Consider the following 9,015-nt stretch of genomic DNA (forward strand, 5'->3'; position numbering starts at 1 on the left):
CAGCACACCCAGCACTGCAGATCAGCAAGATCTTGAAGTGCACAATGCTGTGCAAGTGGCCCTTCAGGACAGGCCCCTTTGCAGCCTGAAGTGCCCGTGTCCCAGGGTGTGTGTGCCCACGGTGCAGGGGGCAAAAGAGAGGCAGGAGCGGGCCCGTGAGCTGCAGGGCTGAGGGTTTGTGCCCTTTCAGTTGCACCAAGACACAGATAAGGGGAGAAAGCCAGGGTTTATTAACAACAGGGCAAGGGGGAGGATGAAGTGGGGTCAGGAGAAGGGAATGGAAGGAGGGAGCCGTCCCTGGGGCTGCAGAGGCCAGGAGCTGCCTGGCCTTGCGGGCTGGCTCAGTTGGGCCCAGCATCAGCTGGAGCTGCAGCCGCGCTGAGAAGTGGTCCCTGGGCTGTGGTGGGGGGCTGTTGCAGGGACATTGGTCGTCTCAGCGGAGCAGGTGGAGTTCTCATGGCCCGGCTGTAAGTGGCCATGAGTGCAGCTCTCATGGTGGAGACAGAGGGGCAGTCGTCGTCACTCATGGCTGTAAGGGCTGGAAGAGAGAGGAAGGGAGCCGGGGTCAGAGAGTGGCTGTGCAGGGACCCCAGGAGCCCCTCCTGCCAGGGCCATGCCAGGCAGCTCTTGGCACAGCCAGGAGGGAGCAGGGGCCAAGAGGATGAGCGGGAAAGTGCTGGGCACCAATGGGCACCCTGCCCCTGCCATGTGTGTGTGCTCTGGCCATGGTGTGCAGGGAGCAGAGCCCTGTGCAGGCAGGGCAGGGATTGCAGCTCCCTGCCCAGGGTCTGTGCTGGTCCCCGGCAGCCCCCAGGGAGGCCCCTCTGCCCTCACTCACCCTTGAGGATGGGCCACAGGTCTTGCTGCCACTCCCTCATGTGCCAGCCGGCGACCCCTGGGAACACAGAGGCTGTCAGGGCCCAGGGGCTCCGCATGGGGAGGCCCCGGGGCTGGGCTGGCAGAGGGCGGCAGCAGCCGCCAGGGCATTCGGGGCTCCCCAGCACATCCCTGGGCCCATCGTGCTGCCGCTGCAGCAGCCGGGGCTGGGGCCGAGCTGCAGCGGGGCGGGGAGGGACCGCGGCCTCGGGGCTCACCCATGAACCTGACGGCCGCCTCTCGCAGGGGCTCCTGTGGGCTCTGCAGGTAGGGCAGGGCCTGCTGCAGGTGCTCGCCCCTTCGGCTCCTGTCCTTCTCCATCTGCAGAGAGTAGGGGGGTGTCTGTGGTTGCAGTAGTGGGCAGAGGCATAGGGCCAGCCGGCACACTGCACACTGGGGGCTTCTCCAGCCTGGAGCTGGGCCTCTATGCTCATCCTTACCAGGCAATCACAGAACCTGAAGGGCTGCTCTGTCTCCAGCAGCTGCTCCAGGTCCTTCCTCTTGAGGAAGCCTGTAGCCCAGAGCAGCGCTTCCCGAGCGGCCTGCAGAGCAGCAGAGAGCGGGACATGGCACCGCAGCCCAGGGCACAGCCCCTGTGTCCCTGCTCCAAGGCCAGCAGGAGGCTGGAGCCCTTGAGGCCCCAGGGCAGGAGGCAGCCCAGCCCCTGCCCCGGGGACACCAGAGCCCAGCAGTGCTCACCTCTGCCACGCGCTGGTTCTCGTCGTGCCAGCGGAAGAACAGTGGGACCAGGCTCTGGCGCACCTGCATCTCCCAGGGCTCTGTTCCCTCTTCCGCCAGCACCTCCATCACCTCTCGGAACAGGCGAATGGAGAGCAGCTGCACGTGGCTGTTGTCCTGGGGCCAAAGAAGAGACAAAGACCTCAGCACTGCCTGCTCCAGGCCCTGAAACTCCACCAAGTTTCCTGACAGCACCCAGTGCCTGTGGCTGGGGGCACAGAGCCTTACGTTGTCAAAGACTGGCCGGAGCGCCTCAGCCAGCCCCGGGGCAGTGGAGCTGAGTCCTTTCCTGTCTTCCTCATCCTGGAGCACATTCAGGAACAGGGAGAGGGTCATCCTGACCAGCTCTCCATCTCCATCACGCAGCAGCTCCAGGAGGGGCTCAGACAGGCTGCAGATGCTTTTGGCCTGTGGGGAACAGAAGGCTGTGCTGGGAAGCCCTGAACAGCTGCCCCACCAACCCCACTCTGGCAGTGCAAACCCACGCTGCTGCCCTGGGGCCCAGAGGTCAAAGGCCTGTCCCACAGGGCCTGGGCAGCTGGAGAGGGAGGCAGGAGATCTGTGAGCAGCTGCCACAGCTCCCGAAGCCCAGCCAAGGTCAAGCCACTGCCCTCTCCAGCCCCAGGCTGCCCGTGTGGCTTCATCCCCTGCCCCCTTCTCACCATGGAGGGATCCCCGCTGAGCACCAGGAGCCCTCGCAGAGCCAGGCGCCGCCTCTCTGGGCACTGGCTCTGCAGGTGCCTTGCCAGGATCTGCAGGACACTGTCATCACCTGCGCTCACGTCCAAATAGTTGAGGACCTGGAAGGCAGAGAGCAGTGCCGGGGTGGGCGGGCGGCAGGAGTGCGGAGCCGGCCAGGGCTGGGCCCAGGCAGCAGCACAGGGCGCAGGCACCGTCCCGGGCAGCTGCGGCTGTGAGAGGGCAGAGAGGGGGAGGCAGCGGGGCCAGGCAGCGCTGGCCATCGGGCTCACCTCGACAAGGAAGGCCAGGGCAGGCAGCTCCCAGCAGGGCCCCTCCCTGCTGAGCAGCCCCAGCAGGTGCCTTGCCAGCGGGCCATAGGAGGGGACCAACACGTGGCGCATCTCCCTGTCAGGGCAAAAAGGGAACCCTCGGCCTTGAGTTTAGTGGGCAAAGCTCTGCCAGCACTGGCTGGGCCGTCCCTTGGGGCCAAGGCCCTCTGTCCCACGCCCACAGGGGCTGTGTGTGCTGCCCCGTGCCCAGGGCAGAGGTGCCGGGGCAGCGGGGACAAGGCTGTCTCACCTGGCCAGCAGCCCCACCGCGTAGTGGTGGGTGTCAGCAGAGAGGAGCGCGTCCCAGCCACGCTTGCGCTCCACTGACACCAGCTCCTGGTCCCACTGCAGCCGGCAGAGCAGGGCCCGGATGGTCTGGACCACAAAGCTGTGTGCAGAGCAAAGGCCATGTCAGGCTGGGAGCCCTGGCCCCAGCCCCGAGGGCACGGCAGGGAGAGGGGACGGGCATGGAGCACCTGTTGGGGTGGGTGGGAAGGCCGTGTAGCTCCTGGCATCCCCTCCAGAAGGTGCTGACCTCCTGTGGCATCTGCTCAGTGCTCATAGAAACTTGGCAGAGCAGAGCCAGGAGGAGACGAGGGGCATAAACGAACAGTGCATCTTGGCACTGGGGCTCCTGGACCATCAGCCACAGGGCCAGGGTTGCCTGCAAGAAAGCCCCGTGGAGACACCATCAGTGCCCAGAGGGAGGGAGAGGCCAGGGAGAGCCAGGGGGAGCAGCCGGCCTGCTGCCCCTGAACCTGCTCCTCAGCCCCATTTGCAGCCCAAGGCCTGAGGGAGATGCAAGGGTGGGGGAAGATGGAGAGTCGCTGGAGAGGCGACGTGGGGAGGAGCAAAGGCCACTTCCAGAAACTCACAGCCAGGGCAAAGACGTCCATGTGGTCCCCGTCGGAGGTGGACACGCTGTGCAGTGGCCAGTCCTCCATCACCCCGAGCAGCGTTGGCAGCACCTTGTGCGCTGTGGTGGCCGAGAAGGCGATGGTCCTCCACAGGATTGCAGCAGCTCTGTGGAGCCAGAGCTCTGGGTCAGGGGGGTCTGGGCCTTGGGAGTTGTGGGGGCCCAGGTGACAGAGCCACGGTGCCTTGAGGGGTAGGGAGGGCACGTGGCAACAGGATCAGGGACTGACATGCCAGGGCTGGGAAGTGGAGGGGCCAGAGGGTGCTGAAATTGTCCACCTGTCTGTCAGACCAGGAGGGACAGGCTGGATGGGGTGCTGGGTTGTAAAGGCTGGTGAGCCCTGAGGCAGCAAAGCAGCTGGGCCCTGTACCTGTCACACGCTGGGGCACAGTGCAGGAGAGTTGTCACCACGTGCCCAGGGTGTGCGTGGGCCAGCCTGCGGATGGCAATGGGCGGCCTGACCTCTGGAGACTCCTGGCACGTGAGCCACTGGTGGATGGATCTGACAATGGCTGGCACCTGGAGGGGAGTGGGAGACACTTGGAGAGCTGCCAGAGCCAGCAGCTTGCCCAGCTTGCCGCAGGAAGGGCTTCCCTTCCCACCACACTCTGCTGGCCTCAAAGGCTCTGGGGGCCCAGCAGAGCCGGCTTGAGGGTCCACAAGACCCCTGGGAGGCTCAAGCCCTGGCCACAGGCTGCTTACTTCATTCACATTGGAGACAGTTTTCTCCTCCAAAACGTCCAGACTGGGAGCATCAGTGACACTGTCCATGGGCAGGCAGTCGGTGTCTGCGATGCTCTCAGTTGTGGCGTCAGCCTTGGCCCCGACATCCGTTGGTGCCGTGTCAGAGCTTGTCTCGGTGTTGGTCAGTGCCGTGTCAAAAGTGGCTGTGCCATCCATCAGTGCCATGTCACCGCTGGCTGCACAGTCACTCCGTGCAGTGCTGACATCGGGCTCCGCCTCGAGCTCGGCTGCGCTGGTGTCAGGCTGTGCCGGGAGCTCGGGCGGTGCGGTCGTGGCTGTTCTGCGCCGAACTCCCACGAATTTCAGCAACCTCTGCAGGAGAAGAAAGGGCAGGGAAGAGAGGGAAGTGGCATGGAGTGCTCTGACAGCGGTGCCAGGCGGAGCAGGGACAGCAGGCCCAGCCCAGGGGGGATGGCTGCAGGTACCTGAACTGCCCTGCGCAAGCGGCCACGGGCGCGGTCCTGCTCTTCTGGGCGGTCCCGGCCTGGATCTGGCAAAGAGCGAGCGCAGTCAGAGCTGAGGGGCCGCGGGAGAGGCCAGAGAACACAGCCCAGCCCTGTGCTCCACAGGCAGGGCCGGCCCTGGGATGCCCAGGGGATGGAGCACGGATGCCGGGGGGATCAGCCTTGGCCCCCCTTTCCCCCTCCCTTTCCCTGGCCATGTCCAGAGGGGACGGCAAGGGGCCCAGCTGGCTGCAGCCACCATCCCTGTGGCCCAGCTCCAGCACTCACCCTGCTGCAGTGGCTGGAAGTGCTGCACCTCCTCCTCTGCTTCCTGTGCTGGGCCAGCTCCAGGGCCTCTCCTGTTCTTCCTGTTCCTCCGGAGCAGCCGGCACAGGCCGAAGCATCCCCCCGCCATGGCACAGTCTGGTCTTGAGGGCACCTGCGGGGGAGAAACCTGGAAAAAACCCCTGGCGGCCAAGTGTGACACAATGGCCTGTGGGGCTCCTGCCACAGGGACTGGGGATGTTTTGGAAAAGCCCCTGGTGGCAAAGTCTCAAAAAACGGCCTCAAGGGCCACTGCCACAGGGGCTGCTGATGACTTGGAACAGCCCCTGGTGGCAAAGTCTCACAAAATGGCCTCAAGGGCCGCTGCCACAGGGACTGGTGACTCCTCGGAAAAGCTCCGGGACACCAAGGCCCGTGGCCTGGCCTCGAGGGCCACTCCCACAGGGAGTGGGGTCACCTCAGAAACGCTCCGGGTCCCCAACTCCTGTGCTGTGGCCTCGAGGAAAGTTGTTCGAAAGAAAGCTCTCAGAAACGCTCCTGGTCGACGAGAAAGGAGTTGGCTGCGAGGAGGCTCCTCACAGCACCGCTCTGTCCCGTCCTGCCCAGTCGCCCGCTCCGAGCACGGTGGCGTGGCCACGTTGCCGCCAACACCTTTATCCCCACGGGTCACAAAGGACACCGGCCCATCCCCTGGGCGACGGCCACCGTGTCACAAAGGGCCCTGTGACGTACTGCCATGGGCCCTGGGGCCTCCCCCAGCCCGGCCAACCTGCCCCAGCTCGGAAGGAATCCATTCCCAAAAGCAGCTGCAGCCACTGGGGGCAAGGCTTGGCATCTGTGCCAAGGCAGAAGCTGTGGCTCCTTCTTGCCATCATTTCTTCATGGAAGTCATGACCTGCAGCACAAAAACACCTGGGCTGGCCAGGCCCAGAAGAATCTGGCATTTAATCCTCCTATAGTCAGGAAAGCCTGACTTCCCATTCCTCAGTACAAGGAGCTGAAGGAAATTGCAAACTTCCCAATGTCACTGAATTGGGAGGACCTGAGAACATCAAGTATCTAGAAGATTGCTTCCCATCTCAAACCTGCAGCTCATTTGCCTGCACGTGGTCCACTGAGAGTCAGCTTCCAAACATGAACAGAGACAAAAAATCTGGGCATTGATTGGTTTGCAAACGCTTTTCTAGGAGGGGATAATAACAGGACTCTTAAAACCAGGGGAAAATAAAACTACCCAGAATGATCACAGCTGAAGCTAAAATGCATTTCAGAAGGAACATCAACACCCACACCCCACACACCCCCCTCAGCACCTTCCCAGTCAGGAATTTCATCCAATCTCTCGGAGTAGAGGAAGGGAGGGCTTTGCTTGGCAGTGATAGGATTGCCCAGAACTAACAGAGAACCTGAGCTGGGGAGAAAAGGGGACTTAAATGCTGCTTGACAGGAGCAATATTGCAGCAGCTGTCAGCAGTACCCGGGAGGAATTGTCAGGGATGCACTTGGGGCTGCTTGGGCTTGCAATGAGTTGAGAACTTTCCGGACAAACCTGTCCCTCCCAGGCAGCCAAGTGGCTGCAGGGGGACAGTGTCACCAGGGGGTTGTCACCGCAGGGTCAGTGCCCTCCAGGTGTGCTTCAGTGGGATGCCAAGGATGCTGGCTTTGTCCCCAGAGAGCCCATTTCTCATTTCTTGAGGAGAAAAGAGGTTTGTGGGCAGTAGAGGTGTTGGGACAGCTTCCTTTTCCCAACAAGCTGGCTGGGAGCAAGCTGGATGCACTTGGGAAAGGCTGGGTGGATGGTGAGGTGTGGCTGGAGGGATCCCCATGGATCTGCAGAGCAGAAGGCTGGAAGAGAGATGTTTTCAGGGAGCTTTTCTGAGGAGTGGCTTTTCTGAGGGAGCTGTGGGGGCTCAGCCTGGAGAAAAGGAGGCTCAGGGGGGACCTTCTGGCTCTGCAACTCCCTGACAGGAGGAGGGATCCAGGAGGGATGGTACTCTGTTCACAGGGATCAAGGGGCAGGATGAGAGGAAACAGCCTTAAGTTGTGCCAGGGAGGTTTAGGTTGGCTATTTTGGAAAATTTTTCACAGAAAGGACTGCCCAGCCCTGGCACAGCTGCCCAGGGCAGTGGTGGTGTCCCCATCCTGGAGGGATTTCAAAGCCATGTGGACGTGGCACTTGTGGCCATGGGTCAGTCATGGCCTTGGCAGTGCTGGGGGAACATTTGGATTCCATGATCATGGTGGGCTTTTCCAACCGTAATGATTCCAGGATTGTTCTGGATCATCTCAAGGAAACCTGTGTGCCCTGCTGGTGTTCTGCTCTCCCTTGCCTTGTGCAGCAGCATCTGCAGGAGGGATATTGGAGCTGGGACGTGCAGCCGTGCTGGAGAGGAGGCTTCAGCCTGTCCAGCCTGCTGTAGCAAAGGGATTGAGTCAACTCCATGTGGATTTGGGGTCTGTTTTGTGTGTTCCCTGCCAGGAGATCTGGGAGGGCAGCACACTGGTTAAGAGCTGCCAGAAGGGCATGGAAGGCAGGCGAGAATCCTGCCAAAAACCTGTGCCAGCTGGGAGTGGGGGGAATGTGCTGCTGCAACGAGAGGCCTGGTCTGGGTCGATCATCACAGGGGAGCTCAAAGTGACTCCATTCAGGAGCATTCTAAATGCTTCTGGTTTAGGAGCATTTACCTGGGGGGGGAGATAAAACTTACTGAGGGCTCTGCAGGCTGGGAGATGCTGCTGCCATGGGATAAAACAAAGGGGAAGCAGCAGTGTAGCATATTTATGGTGAGGCCCTGGCACAGGTTGCCCAGAGAAGCTGTGGCTGCCCCTGGATCCCTGGAAGTGTTCCAGGCCAGGTTGGACAGGGCTTGGAGCAACCTGGGATAGTGGTGGAAGGTGTCCCTGCTCATGGCAGAGGGTTGAATGAGATGGTCTTTAAGGTCCCTTCCAACCCAAACTGTTCTGTAGTTCTATGCTGATATTTTGACAAGATATAAAGTGCAGATTTTACATACCTGGCAGTAAAATCCAGGCTGATGGTGTTTCTCCCGAGTTCAGGGAAGCCCGTGGATGATGGAGATGGTACCCAGCTGGCCTTGCAATCTGTGATTCCAGTAGAACAGTGGTTCTTCCTTGTCATGGGAGGCTCAAAACCCACCCCACATCACCCTCAGCTTCCTCAGTAATAAATACTGGCAGACAGGGTCTGTGTGAGGAAAAGTGTCAGGAAAAGCAGGTGGGATCACAGAGGGTTTGCAGGGATCCCAGACCAGGATATGTTTGTTTATTCATGTGCTGTAAGTTTCATCTTACGAGTAAATATATTTTTGGGACTGTTCACCTCAGTTTAAGATGCCAAAGAATGTGCAGCCTTTGGAGATACACACAAAGAAAGCTGTAAGGGACATGTCAGGGATATTCCATGCTTTCTGTGTTGAAATGGGGAAGTTTTCCTGCTGGGGCTCAGTGTCTGGATTTTGTAGGAATGTTTTGGAGTTTCTGAGATATTGATGAGTGAACAGAATGGAAGAACTTTTCCATACCCCATCCTTGAGACTCATGGGGTGTGGGGGGGCAGTGGCTAATAAGGATTAGGTCAACGATTGCAATCGAGTTTTGACTCTGGAGGGTTGGGATACAATGTTTAAGCCAGGAGATGATGTGGGAATTGTCAGAATCACAGCAAACTGACTCCTCAAAACGATGGGGCAGTGTTAGTCAAGAGTGGCCTGGGTGTCTGGGGGCTGTAGCAGCCACTGCTACATCAGTGAGCATGTACCTGTAAGTTTGTAACTAGCACTCAGTCACTTCATATCATAAAAGTCATACAGTCCTCTTTAGGGTTTTGAAAATACCTGCCACAAACTTACTTTGTGGCTACCAAACTGGACCAGGATAAAACAGCTGTTCATAATAACTGTACTCATCAGTTGTGTCTGCGGGTTAACCTGCTGTATGATTCAATGTTGTAGTTATTGTTAGTCCTTAGGGTTCAATGTTATAT

At 60.0% G+C, this 9,015-nt stretch overlaps 1 protein-coding gene across 1 annotated transcript; it reads right to left on the bottom strand.

The window, feature by feature from the left end:
* Nucleotides 1-207: 207 nt before the first annotated feature.
* On the bottom strand, nucleotides 208-5,653 carry LOC114000262 (maestro heat-like repeat-containing protein family member 6). Its single transcript, XM_027744474.2, has 15 exons — nucleotides 5,016-5,653; nucleotides 4,710-4,774; nucleotides 4,243-4,596; nucleotides 3,911-4,059; nucleotides 3,500-3,647; nucleotides 3,101-3,288; nucleotides 2,875-3,012; nucleotides 2,586-2,700; nucleotides 2,277-2,414; nucleotides 1,843-2,022; nucleotides 1,576-1,731; nucleotides 1,317-1,418; nucleotides 1,095-1,197; nucleotides 839-895; nucleotides 208-538 (listed from the first exon to the last, which is right to left on the bottom strand). The coding sequence occupies exons 1-15, from the start codon at nucleotides 5,140-5,142 to the stop codon at nucleotides 342-344; spliced, it is 2,217 nt and encodes a 738-aa protein (XP_027600275.2). The 5' UTR covers nucleotides 5,143-5,653; the 3' UTR covers nucleotides 208-341.
* Between the last annotated feature and the right edge of the window lie 3,362 nt (nucleotides 5,654-9,015).

This window comes from Pipra filicauda, unplaced genomic scaffold, assembly GCF_003945595.2.
Source record: "Pipra filicauda isolate LSUMZ 115617 unplaced genomic scaffold, ASM394559v2 scaffold508_size1329835_pilon, whole genome shotgun sequence".
Lineage (NCBI taxonomy): Eukaryota > Metazoa > Chordata > Aves > Passeriformes > Pipridae > Pipra > Pipra filicauda.

Excerpts from the sequence above, each read along its gene's own strand:
- LOC114000262 (XM_027744474.2), bottom strand. The coding sequence starts at position 5,142 with ATGGCGGGGGGATGCTTCGGCCTGTGCCGGCTGCTCCGGAGGAACAGG. Across the intron at positions 4,775-5,015 it reads CTTCCAGCCACTGCAGCAGG|ATCCAGGCCGGGACCGCCCA; the intron begins GTGAGTGCTGGA and ends GCTCTTTGCCAG. Across the intron at positions 4,597-4,709 it reads GCTTGCGCAGGGCAGTTCAG|AGGTTGCTGAAATTCGTGGG; the intron begins GTACCTGCAGCC and ends CTTCTCCTGCAG.